The sequence below is a fragment of the Echinops telfairi genome, unplaced genomic scaffold, assembly GCF_000313985.2.
Source record: "Echinops telfairi isolate 266 unplaced genomic scaffold, ASM31398v2 ScPeMD7_13;HRSCAF=56, whole genome shotgun sequence".
Taxonomy (NCBI): domain Eukaryota; kingdom Metazoa; phylum Chordata; class Mammalia; order Afrosoricida; family Tenrecidae; genus Echinops; species Echinops telfairi.
Genome location: NW_022103910.1, coordinates 122572 through 138295, shown reverse-complemented (window position 1 = coordinate 138295; position 15724 = coordinate 122572). Strand labels below are relative to the sequence as shown.

Sequence of the window (15724 nt, the reverse complement as noted above, 5' to 3'; positions counted from 1 at the left end):
TCATACTTCCAGACAAAGGTTTTTCCACATTCACCACATACATGGGGTTTCTCTCCTGTGTGAAATGCCTGATGTGCTGTGAGCCATTGCTTTTGACTGCAAGCTTTACCACATTCACGGCATACATAGGGTTTTTCTCCAGTATGAGTTCGTAGATGACTTTTGAGATATGCTTTCAGAACGAAAGCTTTGCCACATTCATCACATACATGGGGTTTCTCCCCAGTGTGAATTTTCTGATGAATAGGGAGGTACTGCTTCCTGGTGAAGCCTTTCCCACATTCACTGCACACACATGGCGTTTGTGCTACCTGCGTTTTCTGATGTTCCTTGAGGTATGATTTACTGTGATAAGCTTTGCCACATTCCAAGCATTCATATAGTTCTTGTCCTTTATGAGCTTTTTGATAATGTTCATTGAGTTTGAACACTTTCTTGAATTTTTGCCCACACTGACTGCATTCATAGGTCTTATCTAGTATACCAATGATCTGGTGCTCACAGGGCAAAGACTCCTCAATGAAAGTTTTCCCACATTTATCACCTGTGTGTGGTTTCTCAATTTCATCAGATTCCTGATGCTGAACCCACTGTGACTTCTTGAACCTGGATTGTTCACACTCAGGGAATTTCATGTCAGTACAAAATTGCTCTTGTTCAACATGGAGAAACGTTTTCTCATCTCCATTGAGCACAATTGACTTCTTTATTTTGTTGCTTCTGTTCTGATTTAATTTCAGAATGATTACATCTGATTTTACAACTTCTTCATGAAAGCCAAACATCTCACAATTTTCCTTGAGAGGAAAATTATTTTTGTGCTGAGAAGCAATACTTTCCAATGTCTTAAATTTATAGCATTGTTCCGTTCTGTCCATGTATCTTTCATGTTGCAAGTGTTCGAGCATATGATCACCATCTTTTTGGATTTCAATGGAAACCAGGTTGCGATAGTTCTCCAACATCACATCCTGATATAGGGTCTTCTGAGCAGGGTTCAGGAGCTGCCATTCCTCCCAGGTGAACTTTACAGCCACATCGTTGAATGTCATTGATTCCTGCCCCATCGTGACAGCTGCTATCTCGGAGGTAACCAGAGAGGTGCGGGCAGCCCCATCAACAAGGTCGGCACCCCTTGTCCGGTCCCGGTCATTCGGTGCTTCAGGACAGGATCATTGAAGGCAGAGCAGGTGCACAGCAAATGTGGTGTACAAAGCTGATGGTGCCTGGCCTCGTGCCTTGCTCAGGTCGCATCTTCACAGTCAGAGGAAGTGGGTTTGGCAGTCAATGTATCTTGATTACATTTCTTCACCATTATCTTTAGTGGTTGGTATATAAATTAGAATAATAGTTGTATTGAGTGCATTCCCTTGTATGCAGATAGATATTATGCTACCATAGACAGCAATGGACTTCAAGATAGATCTTGAAATGTCCTTTTTGATGATGACTGCAACACCTTTCCATTTGAATTTTTCATTCCCAGCATAGTAAACCATATGACTCCCTCATTCAAAATGGCCAATATCAGTCCATTTCAGCTCACTAATGCCTAGAATATGCATCTTTATATACTCCATTTAATGTTAGAATACTTCCAATTTTCCTTGTTTCATACATTCCAAATTCCACCTATAAATAGATGTTTGTAACTGTTGTATTCTTTTGTTTTGTGACACATCCGCAAATGAAGGTCCCGAAGGATTTACTCTCCATCCACCTCTGTGTTAGTTACATAGTTCCATGTCAACTTGAAGATATATAAAAGTGTAGGGGTGGAATTCAACCTGTCAATCAGGTTGCAGCCTGATGCTGCCTCCGTGTGAGTTCATAAATTCAATATTAGCCCATAAGTCCGATATTAGCCCATATGTCTGATACTAATCCATACTTTCTTCTACAGACTCACACAACACATACAATGATGCCAAAGGAGGAAGATCACAGTACAGTGGGTGAAAAGTCTTGTGGAAGAATCTCAGCGCTGGCACAGCTCTCCATGTGGCTCCTCCAGCTCCAGGACTCTGTCTGCCAACAGTTTGGCTCCAAGTAGCTTGTCAACAGGAATGTGTAGCAGAAAGAATATATGTCCCACCTCCAGGTGGGTGGAGACAGAAGTTCCCAGAATTCTCAGGAGAAGGCCATGCCCACACAGAGGCATCATTGGCTATGACCTAATTGACAGGCTAGACTCCACTCTTTCGCTCAAGTTGACAGGTGATTATGTAACTACATGCCCAAAGTATGTCAGGAGGACTCTGGCCAACCTTCTTCTAAGACTGATTGGTTTATCCTTTTAGCAGTCCATGTTCCTTTTAATATTCTTCTCTAGCACTATAAATCAAATGCACTGATTCTTCTTCAGTCTTCCTTATTCAATGTTGAACTTTCACATGTACATGAGGTAATTGAAAATACCAGGGCTTGGGTCAGGTGCACCCTAGTCCTCCAAGTAACATCTTTGCTTTTTTTAATACTATCAAAGGACTCGTGCACCAGATTTACTGAATGCCACACATCTTTTGATCTTTTGACTGCTGCTTCCATGAGCATTGATTGTGGAGCCAAACAAGACAAAATCTTTGACAACTTCAATCTTTTCCATTTATCATGATGTTACAAACACACACATATATACATGCCTAGGTTTAATTCACATGTCCTATTAGAACACATGCGAAGCAGTGGAGGAGACACAACAGTGGATTACCAGGGTTCAGGGTCCTCACAGGCTTAATCTGGTCCTTCTTCCACCATACTAAAACTAGCTTTCACCTGATGTTGGTTATCATTAAGGTAAGCAGGAAAGTTCTTATGCTCCTACTACTCCTATACTACAATGCGAAGTACTTTTTACCCATTTAAAAATATAATGATCGACTTCTGTATTTAACTGCTATTAAAAACCAATTTGTTATATAGCCTCTTTTTCATTATGATGAAATCAAACTATACTGTTGAATTACTTTATATGTTTTTTAATACCAAGATCACATTTTCATTTTATTCTAATGTTTTTTTTGCTATGTCACTTACTGCCATCACATTGATTTTGACTCTTGATGACCTCAAAGGACAAAGTACACTGTTCCTGTGGTTTGTGAGCCTGCAAATCTTTATAGAAGTGGGAAGCCTCATATTTTTATAGTTTAATGGTTGGTGGGTTCAAACTACTGACTTTGTGGTTAGCACTACAAGTTGTGGTTAGCAACTCAAAATCCACTATGCCACCAGGCTCCGTTCGTTTATATAGTGTGTGTATGTGTTTGTGTGTGTGTCCTTTTATCTTTAGATGTCATCTAAAGTAAACTATGAGTATTATTTCCCAAGGCACTCTTTAATCAGAGTATTGAGAACAGATATTGTTATGAAAATAGTAGTAGCATATGCAACAATATAAATGTGCTTCATCTACTATGATAGATAGCACATATTTGTTTACATGTTCATTTTGAAAAAGATAAATCTGAATAGCTGAGAAAGAAATTAGGTGGGGCAATATCTAAGATGTCAAAAATGAAAATGTAAACTTCAATTTTGTACTTTTGTAGGTCAACAATACTATTGTAATGACACTGTATTTTAGTAAGCACATTTTTTAAAGGTTAATGATTTCTTAAAATTAATTAAGTGGTATAAAAATGGCAGCAAAGAAATTAAAAATCCTTACCAAGAAATCCAGCTCCTCATTTAGATTGTGATACTTATCCAGTTTGGCTTCCAATAAGATGGGTACATCATTGATCTTGTTGGCATCAAATGAATCAAAGCCTGTGGCCTGCAATAAAATATAATTTTGCTCAGTTTTGATACTTTCACACTCTCAAAGGTATTTAACAATACATAATGCATTAGATTAAAATTAGATTAAAATATCCAAGTGTTCTTCAGTGGCTAAAAATCATAAAAGCATGGAATTTAGACCTAGAAGAACATACCTGGGCTCTCTCTGTCTCCAGGTAGGTAGGTGACTAATAGGCTCATTTTACAAATAAGATTTATAGGGTACAGGCTTCCTAAAGGTTAGACACCAAGAGATTCCAATTAGCTAAATAACACCTTCACAATTTAGAAATTACCTAAATGAATTTTATATTTATTTCTTGTATTAGTATGGATACTTAGAGAAACAAATCCACAGAAACTCATGTATAAGAGAGAGTTTTATATAAAGGGTAAGTGTACATTAAGAAAGCATCTCAACCCAGCACTGCCCAAGCCCATAAGTTCAACATTAGCCCATATGTCTGACACCAATCTACAAAGTCCTCCTCAATCTCACAAAACACACACAATGACACCGACTGCAGGAGGAAAGCTGAATCACGCAGCCATGTAATGACATCGAATGCAGAAAGATCACAGGCCAGTGGTTGGACAGTCTTGTGGATACAGTGGTGGTGGAAGCATCTCAACATTGGCAGGGGTCTCCACGTGGCTCCTCCAGCTCCAGGGCTCTGGCTGCAATCAATGTTCCCTGTGGCTTGTCAGCGGGAAAATGAAGCAGAGAGAGTGTCTGTCCTCCAGTTAGCTATTTATCTCCTTCACACCTTCAAATGAGGTTATCAAGCTGCGATTTGATTGACAAGCTAGACTCCACCCTTTCTCAGGTTGACAGATTATGTAACTACCACACATGAAGTTGCTCCTAAGGATTTTTGTGGGGCCGGATTCAGTTTGTGGGGCCAGATCCCATAGCCCTCTTTTATTTCCAATAACCACACATAAACACAATCTCTTCTCCTTCTCTCTTTTCCCCTGGAATGATAAGAATTCCCACTATCCTTCATTGATGAAAAAGAGCTTTTTATATCCAACTCTGAGAAGGAGAAGAATAGTCAGAGTCATAAAATCCGAAATTAGTTTTAATGGAATTTTGTTGCTAGTGATAAAGAAATAAAAGAACTAATCTTTAACATGCACTTTCTTCTAAAAACTTACCAGTCGCCCTTATTTCTGTCCCATGAAAGCCCATCATGAAATTTAAAAGCTCGAGAAACGATGTACAAATGCGCTTTACACAATTGATGTGTGTATGGATTGGGATAACAGTTGTATGAGCCCCTAATAAAATGTTAAAAAAAAAAAAAGAATCTACATATAACCTCCTCTCTGGGGGACGGACAACAGAAAAGTGGGCGAACAAAGACGTTGGACAGTGTAAGACATGACAAAATAATAATTTATAAATTATCAAGGGTTCACGAAGGAGGGGGAGCGGGAAGGGAAGGAGAAAAAATGAGGAGCTGTTACCAAGGGCTTAAGTGGAGAGCAAATATTTTGAGACTGATGAGGGCAACAAATGTAAAAATGTGCTTGACACAATGGATGTATGTATGGATTATGATAAGAGTTGTACGATCCCCCAATAAAATGATTTTTTTTAAAGAAAAAAAAAAAGAAATTTGAAAGCTCACTGCCATGGTGTCAATTGTGCCTCACAATGACCTCATAGGACAGAATAGATCTGTCCTTTTGGTTTCCTGAAGCTGTAAATCTTTATGGGAGCAGAAAGCCTCATTTTAAAAAATTTCCCCTCAGAGCATTTAGTAGATTCAAGCTGCTGACCTTGCAGTTAGCAGCCCAATACATAACACATTATGCTACCAGGACTCCTTGATCATGAAAGTTTGATCACATTATTTCACAAAAGAAGTGGGATCTGAAAAATCTACAGCTTTATCTGTTATGTGTTTAAATTGATTTGTAACACAATTAAAAGTTAACAATTCTTCTGACAAAGAATTAAACGTCTTTATGTATGCTATGGATTAAACAAAACAAACCATCTATTTTGACTCACAGCTACCCTGTTGGAAAGAGTCAAACTGTTCTTTGGGATTTCCAAGACTGTATATGTTTACAGGAAAGGACAGATTCATCTTTCTCCCTCTAGCAGTGTGAACTACTGACCTTGATGTTAGCAACCCAATGCTTATCTCATCCTCACCCCCCTCCACCTCCACCAAGTAGATTCCAACTCATAAGACAGAGTAGAACTGTCCCTTTCGATTTCTGAGGCTGATAAGTCTTTACAGGAGCAGAAATCCTCATCTTTCTCCCTTGGAGTGGATAGTGGTTTTGAACTGCTGACCTTGGGGTTAGCAGCCCAACTCACAACCCACTACACCACCAGGCCCCTAGTATGTAGTAAATATTTAAAAAAAAACTTTTATTGGGGACTCTTTCACCTCTTATCACAACCCATACATTCCTCCAATGTGTCAAGCACATTTGCACATATGCCACCATAATTATTTTCAAAACATTCTCTTCCCACTTTAGCCCCTGATATCAGCTGCCCATTTCTTCTCCCTCCCTCCCCCCTGTGCGCCCTCCCTCACAAACCCTTGATAATTTATAGATTACTTTTTCCATATCTTACATCATCCTCCATCGCCCCTCACCCTCTTTTCTGTTATTCATCCCCCTGGGAGGGGGTTCTAGTTGGTCCTTGTGATTGATTTCCCCTTTCTCCCTCCACCCTCCCCTAATCCTTCTGGTATCTCTACTCTCCTTGTTGACCCTGAGGAGTTTATCTATGCTGGATTCCCTGTGTTGTGGGCTCTCTTCTCTGTAGCAGTGTGCATGCTCTGGTCTAATATGCTTTGTAAGTTAGAATTGAGGTCATGATGGTGGGGTGAAGGAAGCTAGAGGTCATGATGGTGGGGTGAAGGAAACAACTTTGTGTGTTTCATCAGTGCTATACTGCACCCTGACTGGTTCATCTATTCCCCGTGAATCCTCTTTGAGGGGATGTCCAATTGTCTACAGATGGGCATTCGGTCTCTACTCCATGCCCCACCCCCACATTCACCTTGGGTATGGTTTTGTTCTGGGTCTTAGATGCTTGATACCTGATCCCATTGACACCCCATGATTCACACAGGCTGGTGTGGTTCTTCCATATGGGCTTTGTTGCTTCATAGATAGATAGATAGCTGCTTGTTTATCTTCAAGCCTTTAAGACCCCAGATGCTGTATCTTTTTGATAGCTGGGTACCATCAGCTTTCTTCATCACATTTGCTTATGTACCCATTTTGTCTTCAGTGATCATGTTGGGAAGGTAAGCATCACTGAATGTTGGTTATTAAAACAGAGTGTTCTTGTGTTGAGTACTTGAGTCGAGGCCCAATGTCCATCTGCAACCTTAATTCTTAACATATAGATATGAGTGCATAGTTCTATTTCTTTCTCTCTTTCTCTCTCTCTCTCTCTCTCTCTCATATATATTTACATATGTACATGCCTGCATTTAGGTCTCTATAAGTTCCTCTGCCTCCTGGTTTTTTCCTTTATTTCCTTTGTACTTTCCTCTTGTCCCACCATCATGTTCAGCCTTCATTCGGGCTTAGTAATTCCTCACTGCTACATTGCCTTTGATTGAGGCCCACCAGGAATCCCACGACCTTCCTTCCATTGATTTTAGTTCACTTGTTGTTTCCTTGGCCCTGGGTTGGTCCCCACCCCCACCCCTGCCCTTCCTTCTTCCCACTTCCCCTTCTCCTGTATCCCCCAGAACCATTAGCCCCATTCTTTTCATCTCCGAATTATTTATCCTGCCTATCTTATCTAGATAGAAATGCAGCTACATTAATAAGTGAAAAAACATGGCAAAGCCAAATAAAACAACAAAGGAAGTAAAAAACCAACAAAAAAATAACAAGAGCAGAAATCAAGAACAAAGTAAGAATAACGAAAAGAAAGCCACTGACAAAAATGGAAAAGCCTATAAATAGTTCAAGGTCTGTTTGTTGGTCTTTAGGAGTGTTTTCCAGTAGAATCTGATGGGGTGCCACACTCTGTCTCCCAAGTCTATTTTTGGTATTCCCTGGGGGTTTCATCACTCTGTTCCCTCTGCTGCTCTGCTGCATGCCCTCAGTGCCTTGCCCCAGCGTGATGAACCCAGATCATGCACTATTCCTGCACTGTGTCTCCAGTGCTCTCCTCCACACTGTCACGGTTCAGTGAGGGACGCCATGTCCCATGGTGAGGCCAGCCCTATGGTCCTCCCTGTGCGTTGTCTGCTCGGAGCAGGAACATCATCCTGGAGGCTTGTTCGGCCAGGATGTCCTCTCCTCCCTCTACATCCCTTCGCAGTTCTCCCGTGTGCTCTAATCTGACGCACCCCTCTCCCCAAGCTGCAGCCCCAGTGCTGTCCTCTGAAGGGCATTCTTTTTTTTCTTTTTTTTTTTCTCTCTTTTTTAACATTTTATTAGGGGCTTATACAACTGTTATCATGAAGGGCATTCTTCTGAAGGGTGGGGGGTAAATATTAAACTCACCTCAACTATCTGATCTTGAAATGTTTTTTCATTTGCAATTAACTCCCTAATGGCTGTGATTCTGGCTTTATGTTTCAGCAGCTAAGAAAAAAATAATTTTATGTTACAGACAAAAGAAAAATACTATATCCTATAACATTTATAATAAAATCATCAAAACCTGCACAGTCCATTCTCTAGTATCCAAAAGTTACATTTTAAAAAACCAGCCCTTGTGAAGAAATTTTACCTGAGACACTTGTCATAGGATAGGTCTACTAGTAAGGTTGTTCCTTGGCTAGAATCTGGAAACTTGGATATCAGGAGGTTTCTTACCATTCACTGGTAAGATGATTCACTGTGCCTAAACGGTTTGTGTGAAAAATATGGTTTCTATTGAACACATGCTTTCCTTCTAAGGATCTGGAATTTGGGTTTATGCCAAGAATAGTATGAATGTGTTGTTGCTATGTGCCATTGAGTTGATTCCCACACATAGCAATCCTATGTACAACAGAGAGAAACAGCCGATCCTGAACATCCTCACAATTCTGCTAATGTTTGGGTCCATTGTTGCAGCCACTATGTCATTCTATCTTGTTGTGGATCTTCCTTTTTCCAGATGTCTCTTCACAAGGTGATGGTCTTCGCTAGGGACTGGTGTCTTCTGATAACCTGCTCAATAATACTTGAGTCAAAGCCTCCCTATCCTTGTCTCTACAGAGCAATGTGGCTGCACTTCTTCCAAGACAGATCTGTTTGTTGTTTAGGCAGTCCATGCAATTTTCAATATACTTTACCAACACCATGGTTTTTAAATTTTTCTTCAGTCTTCCTTATTCAATACCCAACATGCATATGAGTTGATTGAAAATACCATGGCGTGGTCCAGTGAATCCCCTATAACCATAATTAAGGGATGTTAACAGAGAGTGTTGTAGTCAGCAATTGTAGATATTAAAAAAACTCAAATACACTGCAATTGAGTCAATGCTGACTCATGGTGACCTTCTGTGCATTTCCAAGACTGTAACTGTTTACAAGAGTAAACAGTCTTTCTCCTGTGAAATTGCTAGTTGTTTCAAACTTCCAACCTTGCAGATCGCAGCCCAATACACCACCAATACATAACCACTACACCACCAGGGCTCTTAGGTGGTAGATACAATTAGGTTTAAATGTAATACCTTATCATTTGATCTCCCTTTTGACCAATTTATTAAAAGTTGTTTCAGTTTAAAAAAACAAAAAATATGAAGGAGAAATACATTAAGCCTCCAGTAAATCCCCTCTGACCAGGGTTGGAAATAGCCTTGCTAACATGCAGAATGCATCGGAAAGTGGATTATGGCAGATGTAATTAAGTTAAAATTTAACACCTATCATTTGATCTCTCTTTTGACCCACTTGAAAGTTGTTCTAGTTGTTAATATTTTCTACTTTCTTTTCCATTGAGCTTTTTCTCTGTTTTACTTGGATGTTATTTTTTTGGTTTTGGTATGCTTTTCTGTATGTGAGATCCAGGATAAGTAAATCTATAGAGATTAACTGCATTAATGGTTCCTTGGGGGCATATCAGGTGAGGTTGGGGGAGATGGGGAGTTAATAACAATGATTACAAGAAAGAAGAAAATGTTCCAAAACTGATCGTGTTAATGATTGTACAACTCTTTTTGATATTCATGAACTATAGAATTGTATGTTATGTGGATAATGTGCCTATAAAAATGAAAAAAAAAAATACCATAGTTGGGGTCAGGCACACCTAAGGCCTAAAGTAACATCCTTGCTTTTCCATACTCTAAAGAAGTCTTATGCAGCAGATTTACCTAATGCAACACATCATTTGATATCTTGACTGCTGCTTCCATGAACACCAATTGTGGATCCAAGCAAAAGGAAATCCCTGACAACTTCAATCTTTTCTCTGTTTATCATGATGCACCTATTGGTCCAGTTGTGAAGGCTTGGGTTTCCTTTATACTGAGTTTTAATCCATAATGAAGGCTGAAATCTTCATCAGCAAGTGAGTAGTTCAAGTCCTGCTCACTTTCAGCAAGCAAGGTAGAGGAAAGATCTTCAGCAAAATTTTACTTGCATGAGATATCAATGATATTGTTCTATAATTTGCACATTCTGTTGGATCACCTTTCTTTGGAATGGGTACAAATATGGATCTCTTCCAGTCAGATGTCCATCTGTTTTCCAAATTTCTTGGCATATACAAGTGAGTGTTTCCAGTACATCATCAGTTTATTGAAATGTTTTGATTGGTATTCTATCAATTCCTGGAGCCTTGATTTTTGGCTAATGCCTTCAGTACAGCTTAGACTTCTTCCTTCAGTGCCATTGGTTCTTGCTCATATACTACCTCTTGAAATGGAATGTTGACTAGTTATTTTTGGCATGGTGACTCTGTGTATTCTTTTCATCATCTTTTGATGTTTCCTGCACCTTTTGATGTTTTTCCCATAAAAATTTTCAATATTGCAACTGGAGGCTTGATTTTTTTTCTTGAGTTCTTACAGTTTAAGATCTGCTGAGTGTGATTTTCTTTTTGTTTTACCAATTCTAGGTCTTTGCATATTTCATTTTAATGTTTTACCTTCTCTTCTTGAGCTGAGCTTTGAAATTTTCTGTTTAGCACTTTGACTTCATCATTCCTTCCATTTGCCTTAGGTACTCTATGCTTTAGAGAAAGTTTCAGAGTTTATTCTGACATCCATTTTGACCTTTTCTTTCTTCCCTGACTTTTTAAATGATCTTTGTTTTCTTCATGCATGATGTTCTTGATGTCATCCCACAGAATGTCATCAGGTCTTCTATCATTAGTGTTTAATGCATCAAATCTGTTCTTGAGATATTCTCAAAATTCAGTTGGGATAGACTCAAGTTTGTATTTTAGCTCTGGTGCACTTATTTTAATTTTCTTCAACTTCAACCTGAACTTACATATGAGCAACTGATTTGTGTCCAATACCTAATAAAATCACTGGGCACTGAGTCTTTAATGAGCTTCCCTGGTAGGCATTACTTCACATGTGCTGGCACATTCATTGCTTGAGGAATTGAGAGCATCCTAGTATTTCTACTGGGGGAAGACCCTTGGAAACTTACATCTGTTTTTCTTCAGACTTCACCCTATGTGCATTTTCCCTGTATTGATTTAGCCTAGTAATACATTAAAATTTAGCCTAGTAATACATTAAAACTATAAGTATGACTATATCCTGAGTCCTGTGAATTTTACTAGTAAATTATCTAAATCAGTGATGATTATAAGGTCTCTAGGGAGTCTATCCTAAAACCCATTGTTATTGCAGTCAGTATACCATAGTTCTAAAAATTACAGTTCTTTAAAAAATCTAGCCAAACATTCCTGGATATAATTTATAATGACTTCTTATTTGTTCCTTCATTATTATAATAATGATCCTTAATTTCCAAGATTCCTGGGTGGTATAAACAATTTGTACTTTTCTGGTACTGAAGATTATTGTCAAACCCACTCGGAGGCACCAAGGTACAAAACACCTATTGGTCAGCTATCATAATAAATCTACATTACAGACTATAAAACCTTATAGAGTTCTATGACAGATGGAGTTGTTAAGAGTTGGAACTGATTCGGTGGTACGAGACAGCAACAATATTCAAACTTTTCCAGTGAGGTAAAGTTTGCACAATTTTGTTTACTTTTTATTATTAAAATGTTCCAATGTTAAAAAAGAGGGAGAATTATAATAAAGCCCCTGTAACTGTCATCCAATGTCAACAATTAGCAGTCCATGGCCAATCATTTATATCATTTATATCCCAGCCATTCCTTTTTTCATTCACCCCCTAGGAGGGTAAAATTATAGACAGCATTATTATGTCATCTGTCAATATTTCAGTCACTACCAAAAACTTTATTGAAAGGCTATAAGTGTCTAAGGTCTCTATCTTTGTAACAACTTACTCTGAATTATAATTGAGCTTTTTCTTGAAGGCTAGTTTACAGACATTGAGGCCAGTTGCTTCTCTGCATGTCTCCTTATTCCTTGAGTCCCTTTCTCCACAGAGTAGCTAGGCAATAGAGAGCTTCCCCAGAAAACTTGTCACATACTTGCTATGCAATTTAGTTCTAAACTCACTGCTACTGAATTAATTCCAACTTACAGAAGCCTATAGAACACAATAGAACTGCCCAAAGGTTTTCAAAGATGTAATCTCTATAGAAACAGACTGTGTCTTCTTCTCCTATGGAGTGGCTGGTGAGTGCCAATTGCTGGTCTTTTGGTTCTCATCCAAGCACTTAACCACTGCAACACCAGAGCCCCTAGGCTGAAATCATTATAGGAATCAGTGGTGTCATTATGGGACACAGACCGTACTGGGTGACATTATCAGGGAAGGTAACCACAAAATTACTGTGTATACATTTTTTGTGTGCAGTATTTCAGCAGAAGTGTTATTCACCTGTCACTAGCTCTAATAACAAAAGATTTTCATCGTTACAATGCTTTTTTTCACAAACCCAGTTTACATGTATTAATACACCTATAAGGTTAAAACTCTGTTAAAATGTACTTTTTGAACCTTCTAATACACTCCTGTCAGAGCTGCCACTGTTACCAAGTTATGATGATGCATCTTTCAAATCATGTGGTTTCATCTGCATGCACTACAAGTGTATGCTATTGTTTTTGTTGTGGCTGATATTTTATAGTTGCTGATTTTATCAAATTTCTTGTGTTTCAACTACAATATTGTGGTAAGTAGTATTTGTGTACCCCTATCCCTAACTTTTTTGGAAACAGAACAATTAAATGAAACTAAAGATAATTTTTTTAAGTTTTCTGCTCAGTTACTAATAATGTTATAATTTGACACAGAAAGATTATATACAACTATACTGTTAGTATTCATATAACCTAACAAATACTATATATAAACACTTTACAATTATGTTGATCAGATAATAATCTATGACTAAAATTGGTAATAAACATTTCTAAGAATTCTGTGTTTTCTGTTATAGGAGGAGGTCCATGAACATAAGGAGGATGGACATCATCAGTTACAACACTGGGTGACACCAACCCTAAAGATGCCACTGATGAGAATGTCAAAACGAGATCCTCGTCAGGAGTCCACAGTACTCCTAAAGAATGGGGGGAGGGGGGAATCATATCTCTTTTAGCATATTAATGAGCTTTTCTAATACAGACTTTCTAGTTATAAAACAAATCACTGTTGAACTATATCGATTTTAATGAGGTGTATGGCAGAGCTATGAGGGTCTACAAAACAGTTCTTTTTAAAAATTCAAATTATAGAGATTTTTTCACACAACAATGCTATCACTTTCTTTGCCTATTTTTACTTTTAATTAATAATGGTATTATTTTCAGAGAGAATACAGTACCTCTTTATCTAAATTTTTCTTTTTAAGATGGAAGCACTTCAGTTTTTGCAGCATTATATCAATATTTTTGTTCTTCTCTTTGAAGTTTTCAGCATCAGGATTGGTGATATCCTAAGGGTCACAATTTGAGTCACTGGATTGAAAGTTTTAGTAAAGCTCAAAGGAAGACTGACAAAAAGTAAATAAAACAAGAATCCCTTCCATATTTATTAATAAAACCAAAGGAGGTAAAATAATATTTGTGTTAGATTGGGTTGACTAGAGAAACAAATCCAGTGACACTCATATATGTGATAAGAAAGAGCTTTATATCAAGAAGTAATAATATATCAAGAAAACATTCCAGCCCAGTCCAATTCAAATCCATAAGTCTGATACCAGTCTATAAGTCCTTTTTCAGACTCATGCAGTCACATGCAATGATACAAATGCAGGAAGATTACAGGCTGGTGAGTACAAAATCGTGTGGATACAAAGTTGGTGGAAACATGGTAGGCCTCTCACAGCTCTCAGGGTGGCCAGCAAGCAGGAGAGTGAAGGCTGAGAGAGAGGACGAGTTTCCCAGGGCTCTCCTTATGAGGTCACACCCCATGGAGGCACCACAAGCTGTGACCTGATTGACAGGATACTACCCCTACATTTTCTTTTTTCCCCCCAACAGTTTATTGGCAAGAATTTACATATCATATAATTCAATAGTTCAATCATTCAATCATATCAAGGAGAACTGTACAATCATGCCCAAATCAATTTTTTTAGAACATCCCCTGTCCCATGATTACATCGACTCCAAGATGAGTTATGCAATCACAATCCATTCTTGTGCTCCCTACCCCTTCCTGTCTTTACCATTTACTCCTGAGATCCCCTTATCCTCCCCATCATCCACCCCCAACTCCTGTATTCCCTATAATCTCTTGTCTCATTTATTCTCATTATGCATCCACTCTTACCCTTTTATATATCTTAAAGTGAACATAAACAAATCTAACTCCTATAATATTGAACTCAATTCTTCTATTATTCTTCATTTTAATAAAAAGTTAGTCAGCAATCCCCCTACTGGGCATATACCCAAAAGTAGTAAGAAACAGATCACGACCAGACATTTGTGCTCCAATGTTCATTGCAGCACAATTCACAATTTCAAAGAATTGGAAGCAACCTAAATTTCCATCAATTGATGAATGGATTAAAAAAACTCTGGTATATAAACACAGTGGAGTACTACACATCCCTAAAAAGCAGTGATGAACTCATAAAACATGTCATCTCCTGGGAAGAGATGGAGGAAATTATGCTAAGTGAAGTTAGCCAAGCACAAAAGAACAAATACAACATGAGTACACTGAATAAGTGCAAACATTACAATGGGCATAAAGGAAAAGTAAGTTAACTTATAAGTGCCAGGTCAAGGTCCTGGAACTATGGCAGGGGTCAGACCAAACCTAGGGATGGATATGACATCCAACTAAAAAGAAGGATAAAAAGAAAGAAAAATAAATAAAATAATAATAATAATAAGATGATGCAGGTAGCATCAGGGCTGAAAGATATCTTTTTCACCTCGCCCATGCCCATAAGGACCACAGAGGAAGAAAGGGGCAGAGATGATGGCACTGGGGGAGCAGGGCACTAATCTACCCACCAGGAGGGTATTATTTATGTTTCCAAAGAGAAAGGAAAGAGGGAGCAAACCTCAGTTGGGTGAGCCCAACTTTGAGGGCAACATACCAGTAATCCAAGCTATGTTGACACCCCACACCCACCTAGAAGAATGTGCTACAGAGGATACCATTTAAGATGCAGACTAGGTAGAGTGGCAGGTCTATTCTGTCCACACAAGAGTAAACTAAGAAGGAAAGAGAGAGAGAGAGAACCTCATCCTGGCTCTCCAAGCCTCAAGGGCAATGCCCTTACTTGGAGAAGCCAATACACAGAAAGGATTGTAGGGTCAGTCCCAGCACCAGACACAGCATTCCCTCACTGGCCCACAGAACTACAGTAGACAATACAGAGACACAGTGCAGGAAGTGTGTCCATTCTGCC

General features: G+C 38.6%; 1 protein-coding gene across 1 annotated transcript in view; it reads right to left on the bottom strand.

The window, feature by feature from the left end:
• Nucleotides 1–15724, bottom strand: part of CAGE1 (cancer antigen 1) — a 62090-nt gene that overhangs the window by 21268 nt on the left and 25098 nt on the right. The window contains exons 6-7 of the mRNA XM_045287377.1: nt 13676–13786; nt 3671–3778 (exon numbers count right to left, since the gene is read on the bottom strand). Of these exons, the coding sequence (XP_045143312.1) occupies nt 3671–3778; nt 13676–13786 (219 nt within the window). The remainder of the gene's footprint in view (nt 1–3670; nt 3779–13675; nt 13787–15724) is intronic.